The 11,286-nt window shown below is 33.9% G+C and overlaps 1 protein-coding gene across 1 annotated transcript in view; it reads left to right on the forward strand.

The window, feature by feature from the left end:
* Positions 1–4,068: 4,068 nt before the first annotated feature.
* The window catches only part of LOC21403634 (codeine O-demethylase), a 10,632-nt gene continuing 3,414 nt past the window's right edge, over positions 4,069–11,286 (forward strand). The window contains exons 1-2 of the mRNA XM_024172482.1: positions 4,069–4,119; positions 4,203–4,361. Coding sequence (XP_024028250.1) covers positions 4,069–4,119; positions 4,203–4,361 — 210 coding nt within the window. The remainder of the gene's footprint in view (positions 4,120–4,202; positions 4,362–11,286) is intronic.

The raw sequence follows: 11,286 nt of genomic DNA on the forward strand, positions 1-11,286 counted from the left end.
GGAAGAAATATGATAAAAGAAAATTATTTACTCAAATGTATAAAACTTACAAACCATTAAAGAATCAAAACCCAAACAAGCTTACTACACATATAGGATCATCTCTAGCCTCACCCAAGAACTCTAACCTAGCTTGCACATAATTCTCACAAAATTCTAAAGAGAAAATATGAGAACTAAAGCAAGGCAAAAATAAGAGGAAAAGTATCTACACTTAGGCTAAAATTCAACAACCTAATCAGCAACAAAAATAATAAAGAAAATAAAATAAAAAACGTTTTTCTATTGAATTGAAATTTACAAGGCTTTATTTGGTGAGTAAAAGTTGATTATGGTGGGAAGAAAAACCGTCACAAACAGATACAAACTGATGAATAATCCCAAGCATTGTGCATGAACGACTAGAGCAAGTGAAGAAATGCCACATGGCACACTTTGATTCGTCCAGGATTGACGGTTGGAGTACGCGGATAAAAACTAGCTTCCGACGTTACACGTGGCGCGGGCTGAGTGGCTGAGAGGAAGAATGGCCGACAGCTGGGTCCCACATGGACATGTGGCGGGAGTTGGTTGGAAAGCTTCTGTAAGGCGGCACCCACGCGGAGAAGAAAGGAGAACCGCCTGACGCGCGCATGGAGGAGACTCGCCCGGGGGAGGGAACTGTGTGCGCCAAGCGCACGTATGCAAGGGAATAGCTGGGTCCCACGTGGAAGAAGAAAGAAAGCTGGGCTTATGCGTGCGTGGAGAGAACTTGCGATCTAGGGCCTGGCATGCACAAAACGCACGCGAAAGCACCATGTGGTGCGGCTTGGAGGAGTGGCGCGGCTCGGCTCAACTTGGCTCGGCGGATGGCTGGGATTGCTGATGGGCTTCATTTTTTTTTTCTTTTAGTTTTGACCCAATGTCTTATTTCCTTACAAAACAAATTAAATTAAATTAAAATCAAATCAAATACTTTCATAAAAAATTAATTCCATGAAAATATTTAATTAAAACTTAATTTATTTAGCAATTATGAACAATTTGAGTGCATTTTCATACACTTATCAGGGTACGTAAGGAGTTGCATTTGTATAAAGATGGTGATCGTTGGATGAAACCACACGCAGTGTACACATTGACTCCGGTGGATTGTAAAAAGTTTTGCAATTTCTTAAAGTCAGTATGGTTTCCTGATGGGTTTGCTTCAAATCTTCAGAAAAATGTGATCAATGAAAACAATAAACTTACTAGGTTAAAATCACACGATTGTCATCATACTGCTGCGATTATTGCCAACTACGATTCAACCATTTATGAAGAAAGAAATTGTCGATGCAATCACCGAATTAAGCAACTTCTTTGAGTTGATATGTTCTAGGACATTGCGGAGGAGTGATTCAGAGAGAGCCCAACATGATATTGTTGTTATATGCAAGTTAGAAACAATTTTTCCTCTAGCCTTTGTTGATGTAATGGTTCATTTAGTAATGCACTTACTAGAAGAAGCCATTTGAGAAGGATCTGTTCATTTAAGGTGGATGTATCCTTTCGAATGAGTCCTTGGTTCATTAAAAAAAATATGTTAGGAATCGGGCAAGACCGGAGGGTGCCGAGGCTTATATTGACAACAAAGCACTAACCTTTTGTTCAATGTATCTAAGTGGCATTGAGACAAGATTTAACAGACTTGAGAGAAATTAGGTAGACAACACAGATGGTAATGTGAAGAAAATATTTGTCGTCCAAACTTGATATCGTCCAATTGGGAAGATGATCCTGATCACATTAGACAACTAGTTACAAAGTAAGGCCGAGTGGTACATATTACACAACTGTTCAGAAATCCCACACTACATTGAGTAAGTATTACCTCACTATTTTATTACATAATTAAGTCACATGAAATGATAACACTAACTTAAATTTATAATTTCAGTGAGCACAAGAAAGAACTCAATGATACTGGTCGAACCGAATCATTAGACGAAATTCAAGTTAGGGAATTTCCAAAATGGTTCTGGCGTAAGGTATTACGCTATAGTCATAATTTATAATTACAAATACTCTGGCTATATAGAACTTCAGTTGATATTGTTTACTGTTGACAGATGTCTAATCTCAAGAGCGAAACATGCCAGACGCGACTGCATAATTGATTTCACTTTCGTGTGATTTAAGCTTTTCCGTTAAAAGCTACTCCGGTTGTGTGGTGAACGGAGTCAAGTTTCTGACATACAATTGGGATATTAATCGAAATTTTCAGAATAGTGGTATTTTCTGTTCGCGGACTAGATAACCAGACATATTACGAAGTACTGGAAGAGATTTATGAATTATCATACATAAACGACAACTATGTTCTTCTGTTTAAATGTAAATGGTTCGACACTAGGAAGATAGAGAGTTCAACAACACAAGAATAGAATGAGCATCTTCGTCAAGGACTCCTAGTATGAGAATGAACCATTTATACTGACATCTCAAGCGGAACAGGTTTTTTATGTGGATGATTTATTCAACGGTCCGAACAGAAAAGTTGTTGAACACTTTGGACATCGACATATTTGGGATATTCCACATACGGAAGCAGATGACATTACAGTAGTTCAAGATACTGAGTCTATGAATGTTGACTTAGTCGTGGAACTCCCCGATATTGACACTTTGATGTGGAATCGACCTGATATATCATCTGATGTTGTCCTGTCCGATGTGATGCAATTTTAACAGACAAGTCTCCCGTTGAGGATAATGACTCCGATATACTGGTAGAGGATGACAAAGAAGACTATGTTGAAGAAGACATCGATGATTCTGAGGATGATAGTGACATAAACGACAATTAAGACATTAGCAGTGACGATGAATAGAAATTATGTACTGCGATTATTGTTTTAATAATTTTAATTATTCATATAACATAAGAATTATGTAAATAAGATAATAACATTTATGATGACTTCTTAATAGGCAATCATGTATGGCCCACTCGCTACATGTGATGGCTCTTTAGGGGGAGCGCAACCCCCACCCGATTCTTATAAGTTGCCATCACACTGTGAGTCTTGTATGTTAGAACATAATTATAAATTTGTTAAATTAATTACATCAGTATTATATGATCACTAAATATATTTCATTCTACAGCACCTGATGCCGCACCTTGACGACATCGTGGAGCTCGAGGGAGGGCTAAGGGTCACGAAATCACAACCAGAGTGGCAAAGGAAGGAAAGATCACCCCCATGTTTTCCCATTGAGGATAATGACTCCGATATACTGGTAAAGGATGAGAAAGAAGACTCTGTTGAAGAAGACATCGATGATTCTGAGGATGATAGTGACATAAATGACAATTAAGACATTAGCAGTGACGATGAATAGAAATTATGTACTGCGATTATTGTTTTAATAATTTTAATTATTCATATAACATAATAATTATGTAAATAAGATAATAACATTTATGATGATTTCTTAATAGGCAATCATGTATGGCCCACTCGCTACATGTGATGGCTCTTTAGGGGGAGCGCAACCCCCACCCGATTCTTATAGGTTGCCATCACACTGTGAGTCTAGTATGTTAGAACATAATTATAAATTTGTTAAACAAAATGTTATAAGGATTGGAAAAGTAACCTCCATGACTATTTCAAAGATCTTGGTGGTTTAAAAAATTAGAGTGGAGTTAGGACCCACCCTCCCAAAAATCTCAGGAATCCAGATCACTGGGGTCATTGCTACGATAAATTCATGTCCGATAAGTTTCATGTAATTGAATCTCTTTTATATGTTATTTTATCATATATAATAAAGGTTAATTTTACTAACGCTGAATGTAATCATAAATAGAAAAAGTCAGGAATCATTAAACTTAATCGTAGCAACCAAAAGTGATTGAGTTTTCATGGTCGGCTGTCGTACTCCCAACATCGCGAGAAGAAAGTAAGTATTTGTTAATAATTTATTCAATATAAATGTTAATTTGGTAGTCGATTACACTATATTCATATACATTTAAACTACTATACAGTCTGCCACAGGGACTGAGCAGCCGATGTCCGTCATTGATAACTGGGGGACATGCATCGTCGTGGGGATACTTGGGTTAATCCCCAAGCTGAGCAGACTTTTGTAAGTATGCTCGTAATGTTTAATTATATTTTTTTATTTAAATCGCATTATGTATTTAATTATTTTTCTTATAATATTTGTAGCATCGGATGGGAGGAGAAAGAGAAACGCAGATCCAGATGCAGTCTGCTACTTCTGGGTCATCTGTAGCAGGAGCAGTTAACGAGGAGGATATTATGGAGCAGTTTCTGGGAACCCACAGAGGACACAAGATTGGAGTGGGTCGCACACTCCCACAAAAGGTTTATCGAGGGGATGCGTCGTCATTTGACTCATGCTCGACAAGATCTTCTACGACACATTCTGACCCACACGTAGAAGAATACTTACAACAGAGTTACCAGCAAAACCTCCAACTGTATGAGAGTGTCATAATGATGCAGGACTTCATCACTTAAATGCACCCCAACATGACTTTCCCAGCGGTTACTCCTCATGTGCCGTATGTCCGTCCAGGTCATCCGCCTCTGAATTCTTCTAATGATAACGACGATGATTCTAGTGTTGCTGCTAATTTAGGAGATTAGATTTTTATTAATGTAACAATTTTTATTTCCGCAGATTTCTACTATCATTACATTTTTATTTTATTTTAGTAATTACTTTTTACAATAATAATTTTTATTTCTATTTGTTATTATTTATTTCCTTTTATTTAATTCTTTTTTATTATTAAAATATCATGAATTATATTTAATATTGGGTTTAAATATATAGTAATATACAACTTTAATTAGTAAAATGAGAAAAAATAAATAAAAAATTAAAATATTATATGCGACGACAAATGTAGTCGCAAAAAATATAAGCCACGTTAGCTAAATCTGCATCTTTTGTGACGACTTAATTCACAAAATGTCATTATAAATACTCAATGCCATGTCATCTTAGCGATGTAACCGACAAAATAATTACAGCGACTCATTTGCGATGATTGTTGTCACAAATATAATTACGACGACGGTTTGTCGTCGCAAAAATTAATTTTGCGATGAATCCATTGCGGTGACAGTTTTGCAATGACAAATGATCACTAAAACTTTATTTGCGACGACTTTAAATTTATTACAACAACTTTTTGTCGTCGCTAATAGCTATGTTTCTTGTAGTGATTGCGCTAGATCCAGACGCAATCTACTACTTCTGGGTCTGTAGCAGGAGCAGTTAACGAGGAGGATATTATGGAGCAGTTTCTGGGAACCCACAGAGGACACAAGATTGGAGTGGGTCGCACACTCCCACAAAAGGTTTATCGAGGGGATGCGTCGTCATTTGACTCACGCTCGACAAGATCTTCTACGACACATTCTGACCCACACGTAGAAGAATACTTACAACAGAGTTACCAGCAAAACCTCCAACTGTATGAGAGTGTCATAATGATGCAGGACTTCATCACTTAAATGCACCCCAACATGACTTTCCCAGCGGTTACTCCTCATGTGCCGTATGTCCGTCCAGGTCATCCGTCTCCGAATTCTTCTAATGATAACGACGATGATTCTAGTGTTGCTGCTAATTTAGGAGATTAGATTTTTATTAATGTAACAATTTTTATTTCCGCAGATTTCGACTATAATTACATTTTTATTTTATTTTAGTAATTACTTTTTACAATAATAATTTTTATTTCTATTTGTTATTATTTATTTCCTTTTATTTAATTCTTTTTTATTATTAAAATATCATGAATTATATTTAATATTGGGTTTAAATATATAGTAATATACAACTTTAATTAGTAAAATGAGAAAAAATAAATAAAAAATTAAAATATTATATGCGACGACAAATGTAGTCGCAAAAAATATAAGCCACGTTAGCTAAATCTGCATCTTTTGTGACGACTTAATTCACAAAATGTCATTATAAATACTCAATGCCATGTCATCTTAGCGATGTAACCGACAAAATAATTACAGCGACTCATTTGCGATGATTGTTGTCACAAATATAATTACGACGACGGTTTGTCGTCGCAAAAATTAATTTTGCGATGAATCCATTGCGGTGACAGTTTTGCAATGACAAATGATCACTAAAACTTTATTTGCGACGACTTTAAATTTATTACAACAACTTTTTGTCGTCGCTAATAGCTATGTTTCTTGTAGTGATTGCGCTACTCGATTCCTTGGTCGTTATCACAAGATTAGAGTGGGTCGCACACTCCCACAAAAGGTTTATCGAGGGGATGCGTTGTCATTTGACTCACGCTCGACAAGATCTTCTACGACACATTCTGACCCACACGTAGAAGAATACTTACAACAGAGTTACCAGCAAAACCTCCAACTGTACGAGAGTGACATAATGATGCAGGACTTCATCACTCAAATGCACCCCAACATGACTTTCCCAGCGGTTACTCCTCATGTGCCGTATGTCCGTCCAGGTCATCTGCCTCCGAATTCTTCTAATGATAACGACGATGATTCTAATGTTGCTGCTAATTTAGGAGATTAGATTTTTATTAATGTAACAATTTTTATTTCCGCAGATTTCTACTATAATTACATTTTTATTTTATTTTAGTAATTACTTTTTACAATAATAATTTTTATTTCTATTTGTTATTATTTATTTCCTTTTATTTAATTCTTTTTTATTATTATAATATCATGAATTATATTTAATATTGGGTTTAAATATATAGTAATATACAACATTAATTAGTAAAATGAGAAAAAATAAATAAAAAATTAAAATATTATATGCGACGACAAATGTGGTCGCAAAAAATATAAGCCACGTTAGTTAAATCTGCATCTTTTGTGACGACTTAATTCACAAAATATCATTATAAATACTCAATGCCATGTCATCTTAGCGATGTAACCGACGAAATAATTACAGCGACTCATTTGCGACGATTGTTGTCACAAATATAATTACGACGACGGTTTGTCGTCGCAAAAATTAATTTTGCAATGAATCCATTGCGGTGACAGTTTTGTGACAACAAATGATCACTAAAACTTTATTTGCAATGACTTTAAATTTATTACAACAACTTTTTGTCGTCGCTAATAGCTATGTTTCTTGTAGTGATTGCGCTACTCGATTCCTTGGTCGTTATGTTGTGAAACAATTCGGTAAACTGAGTGTTGATGTCATTTCTTTTTTTGCTACTCTGTGAAACACGAATGTACATTATACTTGTTAACTTGATCATGCAAACCTTTAAATATATCTCTATAATCTTTATGTGCTAATTATTTCTTTCTCTTCCATCTCAGCTCAAGTTTTGTTTCCTTTCTGGGGTTCTGAAGATTCCCATCGTCATTTGAAGTGATTTGAGATAGATTGAGTTAGTTAATAAAGTGACACAGCGGAATGGATAGGATGATGTTTTACCGGCCTAATTCGAATGAAAAATTCCTGAATCCACCTAAAAAAACTTCAAAAAGGGGAAAATCTCTTAATTGGAGAGGAAACTCAACCTTAATTCAATTATCAAAATATTCAAGTCTTACTATTACAATAGGTATTATGACTATTTATAGCTCAAATACAAAAACAATAACAGAATACCAACTACGCCAAACGTCATAAAAGTAAAAGAATATCAACCTTATTGGTGTACATATTTGTCTTCTGATTTTTTGTTTCTGAGATCTTCAGTTTCCTATTATTCGCAAATGAAAATGCTTAGTAGTTATATCTTTTGGCAGGAAGGTAGTACGAAACAAGGAACTACAGTTCTGAGGAAGTAAACCATTCTATGGCTGAACAACTTGCAATGGTAGGTTCCTCCATTTATTTTGAGAAACTTTTCCTTTGTTTATTTGAAGAAAGTTTCTTACTTTGAGTTGTTAAGGAGGGGAAAAAAATCACTTCAAGTTTTGACATGATATATTCTGTTTGTCATGCTTTGTCATCTGAATCTTGTTTGTCGTTGCAAAAATTAATTTGCGATGAATCCATTGCGGTGACAGTTTTGCGACGAGAAATGATCACTAAAACTTTATTTGCGACGACTTTAAATTTATTACAATAACTTTTTGTCGTCGCTAATAGTTATGTTTCTTGTAGTGATTGCGCTACTCGATTCCTTGGTCGTTATGTTGTGCAACAATTCGGTAAACTGAGTGTTGATGTCATTTCTTTTTTTGCTACTCTGTGAAACACGAATGTACATTATACTTGTTAACTTGATCATGCAAACCTTTAAATATATCTCTATAATCTTTATGTGCTAATTATTTCTTTCTCTTCCATCTCAGCTCATGTTTTGTTTCCTTTCTGGGGTTCTGAAGATTCCCATCATCATTTGAAGTGATTTGAGATAGATTGAGTTAGTGTTGAGGATGTTTCCATTCATTGGGCCGTCATTTGAATTAGACTGGATTTTTTTGTTTTTTTTTAATAAAGAATTTGACTGGAATTTTGTTTTCCATTATAATTACTATTATTATTCTGCATTTTGCCTGCTTCAGTTCCACTGATATATTCGTGATTTACTTACTCAGATGGTGCCAAGGAAATACAATCTAAGAGATGAGGCTTCAATTGAGGCCGTAATGGCAAAGCCTAATGTAGTTATCAACCTTATTGGTGTACATATTTGTCTTCTGATTTTTTGTTTCTGAGATCTTCAGTTTCCTATTATGCGCAAATGAAAATGCTCAGTAGTTATATCTTTTGGCAGGAAGGTAGTACGAAACAAGGAACTACAGTTCTGAGGAAGTAAATCATTCTATGGCTGAACAACTTGCAATGGTACGTTCCTCCATTTATTTTGAGAAACTTTTCCTTTGTTTATTTGAAGAAAGTTTCTTAATTTGAGTTGTTAAGGAGGGGAAAAAAATCACTTCAAGTTTTGACATGATATATTCTGTTTGTCATGCTTTGTCATCTGAATCTTCATATTCTCTACTTCCTATGCTTGATCCTTGTTGTGCATGTTTGTTTGTTTTAATTAATATGATTTTTAATAAGAGTCAAATTGATGGGATAGTTGCCCCCTTCTTAAAGAATAAAATAAAGTAAAACAACCTTAGTTCTTCTGTAATCCATGTGAACAATGTTTAGTAAAAAAAAACAATTGTGTGCAGATTGCTAAAGAATTTTGTTGAGAGAATTTTGAGAGAATTTTGTGAGGTGGATTTATCTGTTTTGTGAGGCCATATAACTGATAATGTTTTGTGAGTGCAGACTTTTTGCTCTTGCAGAATATTTGATTTCAACAGACTTCCTTCCATTCAAGAGAAGAGTTTATATTAACCTTATAAAAAAATAAAATAAAAAAAGAAATGGTTTCTATTAACCTTAAAATCTTTGACATTTATCTATTGCAAGTAATTGCATCTAAATCGGATAGCTATTGTAAAAAATTAAAGGTTTTTTTTTTTTCTTTTGTAAAAGGTTTTCGGGTAATAGCTTCTATTAACCTTAAAACCTTTTACATTTATCTATTGCAAGTAATTGCATGTTAATGGGATAGCTATTGTAAAAACTTAAAGGTTTTTTTTTTCTTTTGCAAAAGGTTTTCGGGTCAATAGCAATAGTTTCTATTAACCTTAAAACCTGTTACCTTTATCTCTTGCAAGTAATTGCATGTAAATGGGATAGATATTGTAAAAAATTAAAGGGTTTTTGTTTTTCTTTTTGGTTATTTAAAAATCTCTCAAACTCGTTTTGTGCAAATCAAAAAATAAAAATTTTTAGAACTCTTGGGAGCAAATCAAAGGGCTCACAATTCCAACCAATTACTAGTAGAGTAGGTGAAAAATTAAATAAATAAATAAATAAAGGATTAGGTGAAAAAATAAAAATAAAAACAATTAAAGGTTATTGATGATTAGTACTCTAATCTACACGACCTGTCGATATTGCAAATTGATTATCAGACGTGTGGAAAGAACATGTGCGCGTTGGGATATTAAACAGCACTTGCGGTCTCTAAATAATGATATTTTCTTTGTTATATATCTGCAGTTGCTGTCGTTAGCTGGATGTGTTTTAGACAAATGTCAATGTCGGTTTTGGATTAAGCAAAAGGGAAAACAAATCCTTTAAATTAAATGACTACTTGAAAAAGTAATCATTGAGGCATGTTATGGTTTTGTTTGTTACATTTTCGGTGAAATGAATGGGATATATATTTATTCATCACGTGATTTGATGTTCAAAAGAGGATTATGGAAAATACATCTAATCTCACTTTAACCACTTCTTTTTTCTTTAATGCAACATTTGCTTATGGATTAATTGCATCTAAATTAACTTTTTCAAACACACATTCTTCAATTATTGAACCACCAACTACATTGATTTTTTTTTTAATTTGGAGAATTCGAACTCTACACTTTGTGTATTGGATTCAGATGTGAAAGTACTGTTAAACAACCACGTGTCATCTAAGTTGACTTTGACAAATATGGGCCCGTTTAATTCGTTGATTCGAGTTTTTAATTCAAGTTGAGATGTGAGTTTATGTGAGAGTTTTTTACAGTAACAAAAAAGTTAGATATGACTGTTTTTAAAAATTTTTTACTGTAACAAAAGAGATTCCCCCCTAACGTTAAGGTTTCTAATGAGGTATTTCATAAAAATATCCATCATATATGTGCATTTCGTTCGTGTAATCATGTTCTCCTTGAATTAAGTGCTCCTTAATTGGAGTTTGACGTTTTCGTTTAAAGTATTCCTGTTAAGGTCCAAGTGTTCCATGAAGCTCACCTCGTATCTCTATGGAAATTTATCCCTATAGAGATTTTTTTTTTTTTTTTAAAAAAAGAAAAGAAGAGAAGAGAAGAACATTTTGCTTTAGTTTATCAATTCTCTGTGCTATCCAAGAGACGTATTCTACTGCAACTTTTCCAAGCCAAGCTCATAGAGTTTCACTATCAAACCATTTTTTCTTCTTTTTCATCAATAAACGTTTGTTGTGCTTTCCTGGTTATAAACAATAAGGGTTGTTATTTTGAAACGAAACTCAAATAAAATTTGAACTCGAGTTATAACTTTATTTAAGTTTATGTTTTTTTGTAAAATTTGAGTTTGAACTCGAGTTTAAACTCGAGTTTGTAGTTAAACTCGAGTTTAAGTTTTTCCTTCAACTCGAGTTCATAAACTCAAACTCAAGTTAATAAACAGTATTTTCTCTATTCTTAAAAATATCATAACTTTTTCGTTTTAATTCTGATTGAGATGATTTTTTTT

This window comes from Morus notabilis, unplaced genomic scaffold (genome assembly GCF_000414095.1).
Source record: "Morus notabilis unplaced genomic scaffold, ASM41409v2 Scaffold271, whole genome shotgun sequence".
Classification (NCBI taxonomy): domain Eukaryota; kingdom Viridiplantae; phylum Streptophyta; class Magnoliopsida; order Rosales; family Moraceae; genus Morus; species Morus notabilis.